Source organism: Eurytemora carolleeae, unplaced genomic scaffold (genome assembly GCF_000591075.1).
Source record: "Eurytemora carolleeae unplaced genomic scaffold, Eaff_2.0 scaffold1867, whole genome shotgun sequence".
NCBI lineage: Eukaryota > Metazoa > Arthropoda > Copepoda > Calanoida > Temoridae > Eurytemora > Eurytemora carolleeae.
The window spans coordinates 22,456-39,717 of record NW_019397776.1 but is presented as its reverse complement, the minus strand read 5'-3'; the positions used below and the strand labels follow the sequence as shown (position 1 = coordinate 39,717).

Below are 17,262 nucleotides of genomic sequence, written 5' to 3'. Positions count from 1 at the left end.
TAATTATTTTAAAATTTTTTAACGTGCAGCGCAATTTTTGTCTTCATGAGAAGACGACATTCGTTTCGGATTATTCATTTTTACATTTTTTGTTTTGTTACATTTTAAATCTTTTATAAGTTTACGTTGAGCAGGTGTGTAACAATACGTTTATGATTTAACGTTGTTAAGGGGCGCAACTAATCGAATTAAAATCTAAAATTTCACTATTTTTCACATTAAACCTATAAATTTGGACAAATGAACAAATGTTCAATCGAACTAAAATTTATAATTTCACCATTTTGCCCATAAACTTATTGAACTTATTTTAGAACAAATGAAAAAATAATGTTCAATCGATCTAAAATTTAAAATTTTTACTATTAAGCACATTTACCCTAAAAAGTTCAAATAAACATATTTTAGTGCAAATGAACAAAAAATGTTCAATCTAACTAAAATTTAATATTTCACCATTTTGCCTATAAATTATAATTATTAAAAGAAAAAAACATGAGTCCCTTTGATCAAATTTTTTGTTGGAAATTTACTTTGCACTAATGTTCAATTACACTAATATCTACAAAAAAACATTAGTCGTTTGAACAAATTTTTTGGTTGGAAATGTTAATTCGAATAAACGTTAAATTGCACTAATAATTAAAGAGAAAAAAATTAGTAAAAATATTTTAGTTATAATAATATATATAAATTTGTAATATGTTAGCTTAAGCTAGCCAAACAGCTGAACCAAAATGGCTAATATTTTTTTGAGGTAACCCATAAGAAAATAGGCAAAAAAAAATTTATTTTTGAAAAAAAAAATTATTTTTAAATTTGATTTTTTTTTGCAAAATTATAAATTTTTCTTCAAAATTTAGATTATTTCCTTAAAAATTCAAATTTGTTGTTCACTTCCACGGGCAACGTCGGGCACTTGAGCTAGTTATTTATAATTACCTAAGAGCTAGGACGGGTGGTGTACCAGGAATCTCTTGGTACTGCATGATACGCTCCTCTCTGGTCTCACCCTAAACAATATTTATTTTGTGTCATCCTAACGCTAACAAATTCTATAATTCTATACTTAATTCTAAAAGAAATTTCTATCCGACATATTTAGTATTTGCGGACAAATCTGTGGAAATTGTGTATTACTGAAATTGAATATGTCCAGTATCTAAATATATAAATTAGTAATCTCTGTTTGTTTTAATTGAATGTCTGATCATAACCCATGAAGCACAAAACAGTTCTTAGCTTTGTTAAAAAATAATAAGTTGAGTAAGTTTGATATTATTGAATAGGTTTAGTTTCCGGACAAAGCTGGGTTTATGTAAGAAATAAATAAAATATTAAAATGTTTTTTTTCTGATGATGTTTTTTCGAGAAATATATTGAGAAAAGAAGAGAGAAGGGGTTTTTCACCTTATGCGTACTATTTGGATCTGTATCAATATAATGAGGATTTATATTGAAGGGAACTAATCCCAAGGCAGCAAACGATGGAGGAAACACTACAATACAATGATTACTTTTAATAGTTATTACAAGGCTGTACAGTGTACAGTGTAGAGCTTACAGTGTACACTGTACACTGTACAATGTACAATGTACAATGTACATTGTACGGTGGTCCCAAAAGAAAGAAGAATCAAAGATGAATTTGAGATGCACAGAGTTACAGACAAAGGATGATACTTAAGAGAGGACTGTAAGAACTTTGTTCAGTTTTTATTTTCCAAGTTATGACTATAGTCCTAATTTAAATAATTTAAGCCGCGTCTCAAATCCCCCAAAAACCGGTTTCAATTGAGCGCCGACTTAAATCTTTAAAAAAATTTTAAGTGAAAACCTTCATTGTGAGGATTTTTTTTTGAAAATTATGACTTTGAAATTAACAAATAACCAAAGGTAGTTGAACCTGGTAAAATTAGCTGAACTATCAAGTAGAAAAGAAGTTCAACTAACCATGTCTAGTTTAATTAAATACAACCTTTGATCTCACCTATTGGCATATCATTGGTAGTATTAATACTAACAGTTGATACATTAGTACCAGCACTAGATCCCATATACAGCACTCCTTCATTCAATACTCGCCTAAAAATCAAAATCAAATTCAAAATAAAAACAAAATCAAAATCGAAATAAAAATCGAAATCAGAATAAAAAAATAAAAAACATAAGAAAATAAGAAAAAAAAAAATAAAAAAATTTTAAAAAAATAAAAATAAATATCATCAAAATTATCAAAATTTATCTAAAGAGGGGTTCATTGTTAGGCAATTTTCCAACAAGCATTTTTAAATCACTTTATAGCAAAAAATACGGTAAAGAGTTAAGATATATAATACCTTTTAATAAGTTCAATAAGATTGTTATCATATAATCCCTTCAGTAACTGGAAGGTATTTCCACCACCAATAAAAATTGCCTATATATAAAACAAAATAAAAGATCAATAAAATAAATAAAATAAAGTCATGAAAAATGTTTAAAAGGAATTTCGGTGGCTCTTCGTGTCCGATTAACATAAGTTCACTTAAAAATATGAATTAAATATCTATGATTTTTTAATTGAAAACTGATTATTTTAGATTCTGGTTTTACTTACAAAAGTTACTTGCGCATTTCTTGGTTCAAAATAACGAAGAAATGATCATAATTAAACACTTTTTAAGCTATGCAGAAAAACTTCGTTATCTTCCACATTATTGATCAGTTTAGGGTTTCAAGGGTACCATTTTGAATCGAGCACGCCTCCATTAAATGTATGGATACTTAAAATTACATTATCGTTTTAAAAAATCAAGAATTCTTAAAATAAATTGAAAAATATCAAAAATTATGAAAAAATTATAAAAACAAAGACCTGCGCTTTGGTCACTGCAAGCTTTGGGTCTTCAGCTTCATGCACACTATTAACCTGAATATTTTAATTTCAATATGTAAGGTTGTACAGTGTACGTACATTGTACATTGTACACATTACCTGAAATCCCCATTTAGCAAACGTACTTCTCACTGTGCCTGCATAGCTGTCCTAAATGATAGAAATTATATATTAAAAACAAGTCAAACAACCTCCCCTTTTCTTGTGCTTCTCTGTAAAAATATCAAATTGTGTTGAATGAAGGCAAAAGACAGTAACGTCCAAACTTTAAATGGGAGATACAGGTTTACTTACAGGATTAGACTTCAGAGACGACTGTACAGCATTTATTTAGCATTCTTTTATACATTTAAGGTTCTCTGCAGCCATAAACTTGTTAATTTGATGCCAAATTATCTATTATGCTATTAAAAAACAACATCTAAGACTTCAACCCGAACATAACCTTTAGATAGAGATATAGTAAATATAGCTTAATGTAGTCATTAAAGTATCATCCTTTGTAGGTAACCCTGTGTGTGTTCAACTCAGTAAATTTGATATCTGTTGATATGGGATTTAAATTAACGCTTTCCATTATAATTATTAATTTCCAGCTCACATCTAATAAAAATTTGTAGACATTGAAAGCGTAATTAAAGTTGTCTTTGTTTGAAATTTAAAAATTATAAATAAAGCTGAAGATTTGATATTTGTAACGTTTTTAACCATGTGGTTATATTACTAAATAAAGACGACTTTTAATCTGGTTTATAGTAGTTATTCGGATTTAGCTATTAGTTATTCTAAGATGGAATTTAAAGAATTTGAGCCGCGGTTTAAATCCGCCAAAACCCGGTTTAAACTAAGCGCCGGCTTCAATTTAAACCGCCGCTTAAATTCTTTAAATTCGGCCACTGGTTTCTTTTATTTCTAGTTTATGCTAGTTTGACTGGTTTATACAAGGATACATTTACATCAATACAACGAAAATAACTTTTCTATTTAGGTGTTGATTTCTAACAACCTTTTTTAAAACGGAGTGTCCGGCTATGTATGGTAGATGAACTGAGTATGCAGTATTGTGGAAAAATTCTTAAGGATTCATTTGAGACATATAAACCGTTTTAAAGAATTATAATTACTGAGTTTGAGCACATAGTAGTTCAAAATAGTCTTTTTGGGTGGATACGTTTTGAGAATTGTTTTTCTTTTTAAATTATTAAATAACGACGACAAAAAATATAGTAAACTAATTGAATGTTAGGAACATATTTCTCAAAGGGAATTTATCAATAAATCAATGTTAGAATCAATTATTTTGTTTTCATCATTACATTAAATTTCTATTTTCTATGAATTTGTTCACAGATTCTTTAAATTCTTCAAATGTCGTCTTTTCGATAAAATCCCAGAAAATCTTAAGCAAATCTTCGTGAATAATGAGAGATCACAGAAACTAATAATTGAATAAAATTACTTACTTTTCGATGACAAGAGTTAATTTTTATTTCCTTTTCCTAAACTACTTATTAGTTCATTGTAGATTTTTTGTTACATTTTTTGTCGTCGTTGTTTATTAATTTAAAAAAGAGATTCTCAAAAAGTATCCACCCAAATGAATAATTTTGAACGCTGACTTTGACCTCAAACTCAGTGATCATAGATCTTTAAAACGTTTTATAAGTCTCAAATGAATCCGAAAAAATTCTCTACAATACCGCAATCTCAGTTCAACCACCATACAATGCCGGTCACTCCCTTTAAAATTACAAGTTTACAAGTAAACAAGAAAAGCTTTTAATTGGCGGCTTCTCTTTGCTTCAATGTTTTTCAGTTTCCATGCTGTTTGAAAGCTTGGTAGAAATCAAAATCGAAAGTCGTCTTCATTGTATTTATATATAAGACATTGACTAATTTTTACTATATTTAACCCTTAACCTGATCTCTCAGTGCATAAGGTACAAAAAGAACTTCACTGACTGAACCAGACTTTAGGAAATCACAGATTATATCTTGGGCATACTCCAGATATCTATAAACATGGCAATTACAGGGTTTCCCAGGAAACATGACAGTTGGTGAATAGTTTAAATGGCTTCTACCATAACGTATTAAATTGCTTGAAAACAAAGAGAAAAATAAAAAATATTATAGCAAAGTTGTTTTAAAAGTAAAATATATTTGAGCAACATTTTTTTAACGAAATATAAACTGCAAAATCTCTTTAATATCTTAAGACAGAATATGGAAGAAGATATTCAAAACTATTTACCAACTGTCATGTTTCGTGGAACACCCTGTATAAAAACAGGTTTTTTTTCGTAAAATTCTTGTTTATGACGTTGTGTAATAGTGTGATTTTTAATCTCTATAACCTAAAGCATCAAAACAACTTTTCCAATAAAAATCAAAAGACTCATATTAATGAATTGTCTACATTAAATTCATTCTTATTGTTTAACCATTGATCATTTTCGTTTTCTTTTTCATTAAAAAGTTTTTTTTGTATAGTGAAATATATCTTATATATACTTTATAGATAATATATCACTTCACATTTCTTAGAGCTTGAACATTTCCTTTCAGTTTCTGAGAGAATAAAGTTTGTTTAAACAGAGCTGGGACTTTAGAATGGGATACCATTATCCCTGACTGCTTAATCCGAATATCCAATGTGGACACTTTTGATTTCTTGCTTAATACAATCTTATTTAGATATAGTAGAGAAAAATCAAAACTGGGTTTTTAAAATTGAGAGTTCTTCACGTTTCTGTATATTAATTATATTGATCTTAAATGGCGCGCAAAATTTCAAATTTTTCGGCTTCTTATACGCGACTCTGATTGGTTGAATTTTATACACTTATCAGAGCTGAAAACTTTAGAATGGTGGATATCAGGATTAATGCTTGATCCTCTCATTTTGATAATCTCAAGATTAACATAATCTTGCAAGATTACTTAAAAGTGTATGAAAAACTGTAATCATCTGAGAAACTGTAGCAGCCAATCAGAGAAAAGCCTGAACCAGAACAGAAATATTCTCATTGAAGAAAACAATTTACGGATATCCAAGGAGAGGGAAAAGAGTGGATTAGGACAAAAATGAAAAGTTTCCACAGTGGATATTCGGATCAAGAAGTCAGGATTAAAGTTTATCCATTCTAAAGTTCCCAGCTCAGGATACAAATACAAGATTGAGTAAGTCTCGAGATTAAGAAGAAGAGAGGATTAAAGAATTAATCTCGATATCCACCATTCTAAAGCTCCCAGCGAGTTCGTGGTACTTAATTCGGGGGTAAGTAAGTAAGTAAGTAAGTAAGTAATCTAGGCTAAAGAAAATCTCGAGAATTTTCTTGTAAAATTCCTTTAATCTAAATACTTTACCCAGTAGGATGTAGGGTAGAGTTGGACAGTAGAAGAAGATTTCTTTTTGACATTCTATCTGAAATTTCAGGAATTCGCTAAATGAGTTTTTATTTTTTATTATGCAAGTTAACACTAATACTGACTTATAACTATTCTATGGTTCAAGTTTAACGTATAAATCACATTTAATTGGAAAATAATATAACATATTTTGTAAATGCCAGGTAATAATGGGTAATGTAAATATCACAAAATTAACATATAGTCCATGTTGACGGACATACATGGAAATTGTAAATAGAAACTTCTAACATATAAAATATCAATTCTATAAGTAAAGCATATAAAATATCAATTCTATAAGTAAAGCATATAAAATATCAATTCTATAAGTAAAGCATATAAAATATCAATTCTATAAGTAAAGTAAACAATTTGAATTTCTGTTAACGAGGATAATTTAAAACTATTTAATTTTTTCTTTGTCCGAATTGAGTTCAAGTGATCTACTGATCTCTTTTTCATTAAAACTTTGAGATTTGACAAATGAAAGATCTCTCGATCTCTACGCAATGAGTGAAAGAGTTTAAATTGATCCAATTATCTTTAAATTTTAATGTACATTTAACATATGCTGCATGCTTACTGAAATCTAATATTCATTTTACTTAAATAAAAACTGAAAAATCTATTTTATTTTTAATAATATTAAACAATATCACTGAAGTACATTTCTAAAATGTAGCAAACTAACTGTCAAGTGTAAATATAATCATTATCTTATCTTTCTTGTTTATTTAAGTTTTATTGATAAATATTCTTATTATTAAGCTAACAACATAATAATCATAGATTTCTTAAGATTTGAGGGGAAGGGTAAGGAGGACATCAAATTCAGTCAAAAGATGAAAATTGCAATTTCTTGGTTATTTGCAAACTTATTAATTTGTTAGGAACTTTGAGGTCAATTCAAAAACCGATTAAATGTTCAATAACAAATTCATCATAGGACATTGTTTGAACTCTAATAAATAAATAAATGCTGAATTATGATCCTCAGTATTACCAAGATTAGTTATGGTCAGGTCTGTTTCTAGAATAGTAATTCTCAATGCCCATTCTATATATATATATATATATTCTTTATTTTCTTGGGAACCCAGCTTTGCCTGGAAATCTAAACTTTTTCAACTCTCAATTCAGAATTTAGAAAAACATTTCTGTTGTTCTATCAAGTTCTATCAAGTTCTATCAAGTTCTATCAAGTTCTATCAAGTTCTATCAAGATCTATCAAGTTCTCCCAACATAATTTGAAGCGAATCAGTCTGACAGTCATTGACCAATTGGGTTTACGAGATATGACAAACAGAGATTACTACTTTATATTAATTAAAAAATGCCAGAATAAATACGTTTAAGATGTTCTCGTCTACAGAAATAAGGCTTTAAATCATATAAGTATAGATCTCTGACATTTCATCGAAATGATCATGATGATAATTTGTCTTAAATATTTAATCTAATTTTTTTTTAAATGTTTATTTTTGATTTTAATTAATCTCTGATTATTGATAAAAGCAGTAAAAATAACGATTTCTTATGTTTACTAAGAATTGAATACACCCAAGAAACATTTGATAGCTTAGCTTTAATCTGAATGATCTCCGGAAGTACTGATCTCTGATCTCTATTTTAAAAGAAGTACAAATTATTGATCTCTGATTGATCTGTGGAAAATTTGATCTATGTTTAGTCCGAATGATCTCTATTTCTCCACCAGAATCTATCAAGTATTGCTGGTAGAATACGTCCAGGAATTCTTTGATGTTCAGCGATCATAGTCTCAAGAGCAGTCTGAAAATATACAGGGTGACCCAAAGAAAACTTATTCTAGGACAGATAAAAACTGAAAAAGAATGCTCGAACCCCATAAAAAAGTATTTTGTTTGGGGGGTGGGGGGGTAAGGGATATTCCATTATTTAGTTATGTATTTCCTTAAAAATAAAAATCATTTAATCATCCTTATATGATATTCCCAGATTGGAGAGCAAAACCGAACAATTTTTTTTAAAACATGAGTTTGCAAGGTAAAAGCGGTTCTTGAAAACAAAGGCCCTTGAAAAAAACTAGAGGGAAATATTAATTATTGGGAAAAGTATTAAAATCTAGCAAATTAGATATTTCAACTCTTTCTCCAACGCTTTGTATTTAAAAATAAAGAACGCGGGAATCTGTATGAGGTTCCGTCTTTAATCGGACATGCAACTCTTCTAATGACCGGTCAATTGAAATTCCGACATCAATTCCTTTACGAAATTAAAACCTACCTTACACTGATCTCTTAGTTGTTCAGGAGTTGTCTCATCGTTAATATATATAGGAGGTCCTATATAGGTTGTCAACTTTACTGGGAACCCACCAAACAGAGGTCTAAACAATATATACAATATATATATAAATAGGAGGTCCAATATAGGTGTCAACTTTACTGGGAACCCACCAAACAGAGGTCTAGACAATATACACAATATATATATATACGAGGTCCTATATAGGTTGTCAACTTTATAGGGAACCCACCAAACAGAGGTCTAGACAATATATACAATATATATATAAATAGGAGGTCCAATATAGGTGTCAACTTTACTGGGAACCCACCAAACAGAGGTCTAGACAATATATACAATATATATATAAATAGGAGGTCCTATATAGGTTGTCAACTTTACAGGGAACCCACCAAACAAAGGTCTACACAATATATACAATATATATTTATTATTATTAAAGGACAAAATATATAAATATATATATAGAAGGTCCTAAATAGGTTGTCAACTTTTCAGGAAACCCACCAAACAGAGGTCTAAACAATATATAAAATATATACATATATATATAGAAGGCCCTAAATAGGTTGTCAACTTTTCAGGAAACCCACCAAATAGAGGTCTAAACAATATATACAATATATATACATATAAAGGAGGTCCAATATAGGCGGTCAACTTTACAGAGGTCTAAACAATAAATACAATAATAAATATATGGGAGGTCCAATATAGGTGGTCAACAACTTTAAACAACACCAATCAATTATGGGTCTAAACATACAATATGTATTCATCTGTTGAAATAAAAAAAATATGAACTTGTAGATTTCAATTAAATTGATTTCTTGATGCTTAAATTAGCAACAATAAGTAGTCGTTTGAATTTCCAAGATATTTCCCTTATTATTATATGAAAGATTACCTGAATGGAAGTCTGGTTTTCATAAAGATCCAATGCCAGAAGTTGTGGAAAAAAGGGAAAGTTCTGAAAGCTTCCCTTAAAATTAGAACTTAGTTAAAAAAGATAAATTTTTGACTAAATTACTAACTGAGTGAAAGAGTGAATGACTAGAGTGGATTAAGTTAGTTAAATTAGTGATGATTGATTGATTGATTTACCTGATGTTAACAGTAAATACAGGAACTACTGGTGCCTTGGCCCGTATTGCAGCTTTAGCAAACCCCAGTCTTTCACGCCAAATCACTAAACATGTACAGTAAGATGTACAACGTATTCTATGTAGTACAGTACAATATACAATATGCATTATTCAGTGTTCTTAACATTGTTGAATAAGTCGAACAGAATAAGATTTTCTTAGTTGAGTGAAATATATCTACAAGATGAACGATGTAAAGAATAAGAACTTAACTAAGCCTAGTAGAAAAAGATTAACTGAGCCTAGTAGAAAAAGATTAACTTAGCCTAGTAGAAAAAGATTAACTAAGCCTAGTAGAAAAAGATTAACTAAGCCTAGTAGAAAAAGATTAACTAAGCCTAGTAGAAAAAGATTAACTAAGCCTAGTAGAAAACAGTTAAATATATCTAGCAGAATCGGATAACTAAGCCTATGAGAAACAGATTAACTAAGATAGATTATCTAAGTCTAGGAAAAAAGATCAACTAAGTCTGGGAGAAACAGATAAACTAAGATAGATTAACTAAGTCTAGAAAAAAAAGATTAACTAAGTCTGGGAGAAACAGGTTAACTAAGATAGATTAACGAAGTCTAGGAAAAAAAGATTAACTAAGTCTGGGAGAAACAGATTAACTAAGATAGATTAACTAAGTCTAGGAAAAAAAGATTAACTAAGTCTAGGAAAAAAAGATTAACTAAGTCTGGGAGAAACAGATTAACTAAGATAGATTAACTAAGTATAGAAGAAAAAGATTTAACAAGTCTTGGAGAAACAGATTAACTAAGTCTCTGGAAAAAAAGATTAACTAAGTCTAAGAGAAGATTAACATACTCCAGGAGGGTCAGGATAATTAATTAAAGAGGAATGAGATTAACAAAAGCTGGTAGAATCTGATTTACCAAGACGAGTAGCAAAAAATTAACTCGTAAAGAAGAGTAAGATTAACTTAACGATGAGAATGAGGTTAGCTAAGTTCCTACCATTATAATAATGATCTCCAAACTGAGCTTCATAAACTCCACCAGGAGATATTCCCTAAATAAAATAAGCATTGATTTGTAGCATAAAAAATATCTGAAATTTTCAATAGTTTAAAACTACATTTTTCTGTAAAATGTAGTTTCCCACAGTCTTTATTCTTCATTTTGTTTGATAAATAAAAATTAAATTTAAATGTTTTAAGATTTCAAAATTTTAAACCAGGAATTTTTCTACAGTTAAATTATTTATAAATATCTATTTATAGATTTTCATTTCATCATACGTGAAACTATCAATAAACTCTTGCATCAAATTGATTAAAAAAAGAGGAATAACGTTATTTAAAGTTATAAACTTATCTAATATCCATTTTTGAAGAAAATTTTGCTTATGACATGAAAAAATCCGCAATCAAGTCTTTTAATTTTGAGCTGTTCTGGCTCCCTTAAAAACAATTAGAAAACAGGTCTACCCAGAAAAGTTAAGAGTTAAATGACGACATGAAAATCTGTTAGTAAATAAACGTCTTTCAATTTTTTTTTGAAGTGAACAACTTATGTCAAAAACAATGAGAAAACTGGAAAAATTTCGTTCAGTCCTCATCATCATCATGTCTCATCTTTTCTGGGTAACCAACCCTGCATGGATGAATTACCAGTATTTTCCCCTCAACCATCATATCAGCTAGAGATTCAACAGTTCCTAAAACAACAATAAAATGGAGAAGGGAAGTTGTTTAATACCATTTTATAAATCACTTGCTGAAGGGCCCGGCGTTGCACGTGGAAAAAAAAATTGGAAATTTCGGAGTGTCCAAAATTTTTTTTGGCTCTATCGGTCCAGCCGTTTGGCCGGCTGTAGGCCATGCAATAAAAACAGTTGTTAAGCAAGGTACAAAGAAATAGTAAGGAAAGAGTTACATGGCAATAAATAGAGAGGCGCGTCGAAGAATATTTTATTGCGTTAAAATTTGAAATTTTGCAATGCAGACAATAATGTTTTTAACATTTTTTACTATTTTCTGTTATTTTTGCGCTGTAAATTTCAATTTTAAAAGCGCAGCTCTCCTTTTGAGATAGCTGGTTGCGTCCTTAGAGGTTGAGAAGCTGCAGGGTATCCAAAAAACACCAACAATACTCTTAGACTCCATAGAGTATCATCAAATAGATAGATAGATATGAAAGTATACCTGCACATCAAAAACACTGATAATAATCTGACTCCATGGAGTTTTAACTGATAGACAGATAGATAGATAGATAGATAGATAAAAAAGTATACCTGCAGTGCATCCAAAAACATCAATGATTATCTTGACTCCAGGGAGTTTCATCAGGAATTTATCCACAACAGAGTTTACTAGTATACCCTTCAGTAGTAAAATCCTGTACATTTTGATTCATTTTTGATTGATTGTGTCGGCCATTTTGATTTTATTTTCGATTAATTTCTTTTTTATTTTAATTTTGATTATTTGTTTAATTATTGAAATGGTTTCGTTCGGCGAATCCGGACAATGATTCAGGCTTATTTAGATTTAAGATATTCATTGAAACAATCGATGTTTACTTGATTGGTTGATAGAAAACACGTGATTTTCTGATTGATATCAAGCATAATCATTTGGTTTCTAGGTAATTTATTAATTTATTGATAATAGAAAAGTTAGTTCAAGTTTATTAATTGATTGACCACATCATTCAAGTTATCCCTGCAGGATATCACCACCACGGGATAAAAAAAGAAGAAATAAATAAACTCGCAGGTCTGCATAATTAACTCACAATGCTAAAGTTCTCACTTGTATTGTAATTAACAGACTAACCTGTTAACAAGATAATAATAGTCCAGAGGTATAGCGCCATGATAATACAGAAGCATACATCCTGAACACATGAATTAACAGTTAATTTAAATTCAGGACGCTTAACGCAATTTTTAAAAACGAATTTTATATAATGATTTAGCTTTTTCGGCAACAAATAAACATAAATATAAAACTTATACAGATGAGTTTTTTTTTTGAATATTTCATGCAATTCATACAATAATTTCTAGACCAAGAGAGTTGCAATGAATTGTATTTTGATTAGTCGTCTTAAAGTATAATGATCATTGAGCAATGAGCATAGAGAATGAAGCATACAACAAGACATGAAGAAATAAATAAGATCAATGATTATTATTTTTTTATAATGATAGATGTTAATATAACTTGAGTTCTCTTACCCTGGTCTGTAGGAAGGTTTTCTAGTCCTTTCAACTGAAAATAATACTGTTAAAACCTAATGTTTATAATTACAAGTTGGTATTTAATATAATAGCAACTGATGTAACACAAGTTAAGCAATGGCAGTTAATGATAATTTTATCTAATTACTTTAAGAAAATGTTAAAAATGAATAAGTTCATTTCTTCCTCTTATCATATAATAATTAGGGTCTGATAAAGATATTTTCTGAGAAAAGATATCCAAGTTAGCTCTATTTTTTCAATCTGAAAATTGATAATTTTAAGTTGCAGTTTTCTATCAGTTTTAATCAAATGTAAATTCTAAATGGAGCCTATAGACTACACAGACTGCTTATCTCCTTTCACAGGGTGGGCTACGTAGGCCTAAGTTGACCCGGCACGACATGCTACATTTTTACGATAGGTTTTTAGAATACCATCTCACGGCCACTTGTTGAACATAAGCTTAACAACTGTTAAAGAAATACTCCAATTTTAAACTTTTATGAATTCAGTCTTTTTTTTTTAAGTTTTTGTGTTTCGTATCCAAAGGATCCTTAAATATCCCTGAATACAGATGTTTGCTGATTGGTCGTGTACAGTACTTGTACACAATAGAACAGGCTGTGGAAAATATCGCATATTTTAGCTGATAATCGATCTCTGTAACTCTCTTATCTCTGATGGGGCCCATATTAAAACCCTCCATCATATTAACTTGTGAATTTAAGCAGCAAAGGAAAGGAAATAAATTGAGAGAAAATGAAGGTTCACTTCGAATTACGTCTACAGTCCCTTTAAGATGAGCGATGTACTTATTTGTACTGGATCGTTGATGTTATAAATCAAATAAAAGAAGCTGAAGCTCAGTAAACTTTTAAATGTAAGGAACATGATAAACGAATTTCTTCTCCTTCCAGCTGGTATACTTCAATTCGTAATTTTCAAAAGGTGGAATGACGCCACAAAATCGTAAATTTTGTTCTAGTAACGGTAAAGAAGGAAGCTAAGCAGTTTATTTTAACTTGTTCTCATTAAAAGTTCCCGACTTTAGATCAATTTCTGTACCTCATACCCATGCCAGAGCCAGGCATGGGCGTCCCACAAAGTAGCGACAATTTCTCTACCAGCAGTCCAGAAATCACCTTAATCAATCAATCAATCAACAATTCAACATATTAAACAACCAATCAATAATTTAATCAATCACTCAACAAATCAATCAATCAATTAACTAATCTATCGATATTTGTATAAATCAATCTATCAATATTCAATATATATCAATTAAAAAACCAATCAATCAATCAATCAAACCAACTTTAAATCAATTAATCATTATAAAGAATCAATCAATATGCCAATCTATCGATCAGTCAGTCAGTCAATCAATCAATCAATCAATCATTGCTTCAAACAATCCACTAATCGATTAATCATTGATGGCTAGTTGCCATTAAAAAAAGCTAATTTTACCTTGTTCCACATATCCTTGAATTCTATTAATTAATCTGTTTCTATGAGCTCTGTATATGTAGAGGATTATAGAAGATATGTAAATAAATGCCAGGATTATGCTAAACAAATACAACCTTATCAATATTTTAGGGGTGCATATTTTGTAGAAAAATCATTATTCCCCCCCCCCTTTAAATTATTTTTTCCCCAAGCGGTATGGCCCAAATAAAGACGAGTACATTGACTTCATGACCGTGACACATCTTTCTTAGAAAAATGACATGACCTGCACACTTCGTTGAAAAATGACATGATCTCGAAACTATATAACCTTGGAACATTATGAACCGGGAACTATATATCTTTGGACTTGGAACTTTATGAATTGGGAACTACGTGGAACTGTATAACATTGGAACTTTGTTATCACATACCTCGCGGCCGCATGACCTCTATCTTTTGGTCTCGAGACCCCTGTACCTTGTGAACTCAAGACCTCGGTACCTTGTGACCTCAAGACCACGGTACCTTGTGACCTCAAGACCACGGTAACTTGTGACCTCAAGACCTCGGTACCTTGTTACCTCAAGACCACGGTACCTTGTGACCTCAAGACCTCGGTACCTTGTGACCTCAAGACCTCGATACCTTGTGACCTCAAGACCTCGGTACCTTGTGACCTGAAGACCTCGGTACCTTTTGACCTTTTAACCTCGGTACCTTGTTAAACTCAAGACCTCGGTACCTTGTTAACTCAAGACCTCGGTACCTTTTGACCTCAAGACCTCGGTACCTTGTGACCTCAAGACCTCGGTACCTTGTGACCTCAAGACCTCGGTACCTTGTTACCTCAAGACCTTGGTACCTTGTGACCTAGGTACCTTGTGACTTCGGTACCTTGTGACCTCAGTACCTTGTGACCACGGTACCTTGTGACCTCAAGACCTCGACACCTAGTGATGTTATAACCTCGGTACCTGGGAAGAATAACAAATGCAATTATAACTGGAGAGAGTAGCCATCGCATCCATAACCTGAAGTTTACAGAAATGAAAGGGAAAGTAACCCTCCATGCAAAAATGGCAATGGCCAATTTACAACAGTACCCTTATCAGCTTTGTCTGATCCATTGTGAATTAGATATTCATGCTTTTGTTCATTTAATCTGTTTGTTCATTTGCGTGTTTTCTGCATTTTTATTTTTACATTTTTATTGATTATTGCTTATAAGAAACAATAAAAAAATTCTCAGAAATAAACACAAACGACGTAATCTTTCACATTATTGATCAGATTAAGGTTTCAAGGGTACCGTTGTAGATCAGACATTACTTTTTTGGCATGGAAGGTCACTGTAAATTAGGCTTCCAGTCATTTAAGAGGAAGAAGTATATTAATTCAAGTTATTTTTAAATGCAATGTCTTTGATTAAATTAATTCAGAAGTAACAATACAAAATGCTATGTTATCAAAAAATTTATTTTCGCACAAATACTGTTTTTGTAAAAGTTTTGAATGTACTTACATGTAGTCTATATCAATATACTGAGCTATAGTCCTGAACCCTAGTTTTGTGATGTTAACAACAGACTGAGAGAATAGTTCAAGCTCTGATACAACACTGTCCTGTTAAATAGAAGGATTAAGTACGGAATTCTCCTAGCTTTGAATTGGCGGATTTTTATCTCTAAATTGGTGGATTTACAGCATTTAACTCTAAAAGAAGACTGTCTAATTCTTAACCCTAATCAAAGTGTAAAAATACAATCTAAAAAAACACTTACCACATTAAAAAAATTATCTCACAACGCGAAAAAAAATAATTTTTTTTCTTGAAAATTCATCTTTCATAAGAGAATTTGATTTGATCATCTCAAGCAAAAAAAATACCGTTTATTTTAGTACACTAACTTTATAAAATGTTTTTAATATATTCGCTAGTTAAGATTGGTTTAACTTCAAGTGACCTTCCATTGATCAAATTGCATAGTATATTCACGATGACATTTCTTGTTACAGAAACAATTGATAAATTAACATGACTAAAGAAAAACTACGTTATTGATCAGATTAGGGTATCAAAGTTATCGTTGTGAATGGGCATAAGAAGACGCTTTAAATTACGATGACAGTCCCTTAAAGGAACAGTTAAATAGATTAACAATGTACTTCATGAAGAATTGTTTTGACGAGTTGAAATTGAATTCAAACCCTTTTACCTCAGTATTAGTTTCCATTATCCAGGCCGAGTAATTCTTCTCGTACAGTTCACTGTACACGGGATGGGGAGCAGGCATATGTACACAGTGTACAGAACTCTCAGGGTTCAATATATACACTTCCAGGATTCAATATGTACGTAGTGTAAACTTTCAGGGATCAATGTTCACACATTTATTGATTGATTGATTGATCAACATTTATTTCCTTGGACATCAAAGGCGATTTCCTTTTATTATTTAACAAATTCTACACTTCCAGCTGGTTTAATGTAAATACAATGTACACTTCCAGGATTCAAAGAGAGCGCAGTATATACTTCCGAGGTTCAGTCTAGACACAGTGTATACTTCCGAGGTTCAGCGTAGACACAGTATATGCTTCCGAGGTTCAGCGTAGACACAGTGTATACTTCCGAGGTTCAGTGTAAACACAGTGCTTACTTCCAGGGTTCAATGATAACGCAGTGTATACTTCCAGGGTTCAGTATAAACACAGTCTACACTTCCAGGATTTAATGAGAACGCAGTGTATACTTCCGTCCGGGGTTCAGTATAAACACACTGTACACTTCCAGGATTCAATAACGTAGTTTACACTTCCGGGGTTCAGTATAAACACACTATACACTTCCAGAATTCAATGATAACGTAGTTTATACTTC

The 17,262-nt window shown here is 30.8% G+C and overlaps 2 protein-coding genes across 4 annotated transcripts; both read right to left on the bottom strand.

Moving 5' to 3' along the window:
* Positions 1–930: 930 nt before the first annotated feature.
* Positions 931–6,304, bottom strand: LOC111715868 (alpha-aspartyl dipeptidase). Its single transcript, XM_023491267.1, has 8 exons — positions 6,248–6,304; positions 4,799–4,892; positions 2,978–3,028; positions 2,858–2,911; positions 2,340–2,419; positions 1,991–2,085; positions 1,411–1,499; positions 931–1,013 (listed from the first exon to the last, which is right to left on the bottom strand). Exons 1-8 carry the CDS (start codon positions 6,298–6,300, stop codon positions 939–941), a joined length of 591 nt encoding a protein of 196 aa, XP_023347035.1. The 5' UTR covers positions 6,301–6,304; the 3' UTR covers positions 931–938.
* A 28-nt stretch (positions 6,305–6,332) lies between these two features.
* On the bottom strand, positions 6,333–17,228 carry LOC111715865 (transmembrane protein 68). 3 transcript variants are annotated; one of them, XR_002768322.1, is made up of 15 exons: positions 16,598–17,228; positions 15,904–16,004; positions 15,356–15,412; positions 14,397–14,497; positions 13,989–14,065; positions 12,918–12,951; positions 12,514–12,574; positions 11,970–12,073; positions 11,344–11,390; positions 10,688–10,742; positions 9,687–9,771; positions 9,490–9,564; positions 8,559–8,661; positions 7,838–8,084; positions 6,333–6,557 (listed from the first exon to the last, which is right to left on the bottom strand). XR_002768322.1 is itself a non-coding variant. In XM_023491261.1 (14 exons), the coding sequence occupies exons 1-14, from the start codon at positions 16,673–16,675 to the stop codon at positions 7,980–7,982; spliced, it is 1,083 nt and encodes a 360-aa protein (XP_023347029.1). In that variant the 5' UTR covers positions 16,676–17,228; the 3' UTR covers positions 6,618–7,979. The 3 variants fall into 3 exon arrangements, 2 of the variants coding, with proteins under 2 accessions (XP_023347029.1, XP_023347030.1); XM_023491261.1 differs by lacking the exon at positions 6,333–6,557 and having other exon boundaries at positions 6,618–8,084; XM_023491262.1 differs by lacking the exons at positions 6,333–6,557; positions 7,838–8,084; positions 8,559–8,661 and adding an exon at positions 8,702–8,822.
* Between the last annotated feature and the right edge of the window lie 34 nt (positions 17,229–17,262).

Excerpts from the sequence above, each read along its gene's own strand:
- LOC111715865 (XM_023491261.1), bottom strand. The coding sequence starts at position 16,675 with ATGCCTGCTCCCCATCCCGTGTACAGTGAACTGTACGAGAAGAATTAC. Across the intron at positions 11,391-11,969 it reads TGTTTTTGGATGCACTGCAG|GAACTGTTGAATCTCTAGCT; the intron begins GTATACTTTTTT and ends TTGTTGTTTTAG. Across the intron at positions 9,565-9,686 it reads GTATTTACTGTTAACATCAG|GGAAGCTTTCAGAACTTTCC; the intron begins GTAAATCAATCA and ends TCTAATTTTAAG.
- LOC111715868 (XM_023491267.1), bottom strand. The coding sequence starts at position 6,300 with ATGTCAAAAAGAAATCTTCTTCTACTGTCCAACTCTACCCTACATCCT. Across the intron at positions 4,893-6,247 it reads TCTACCCTACATCCTACTGG|ATATCTGGAGTATGCCCAAG; the intron begins GTAAAGTATTTA and ends CCATGTTTATAG. Across the intron at positions 1,500-1,990 it reads TACCAATGATATGCCAATAG|TGTTTCCTCCATCGTTTGCT; the intron begins GTGAGATCAAAG and ends ATTGTATTGTAG.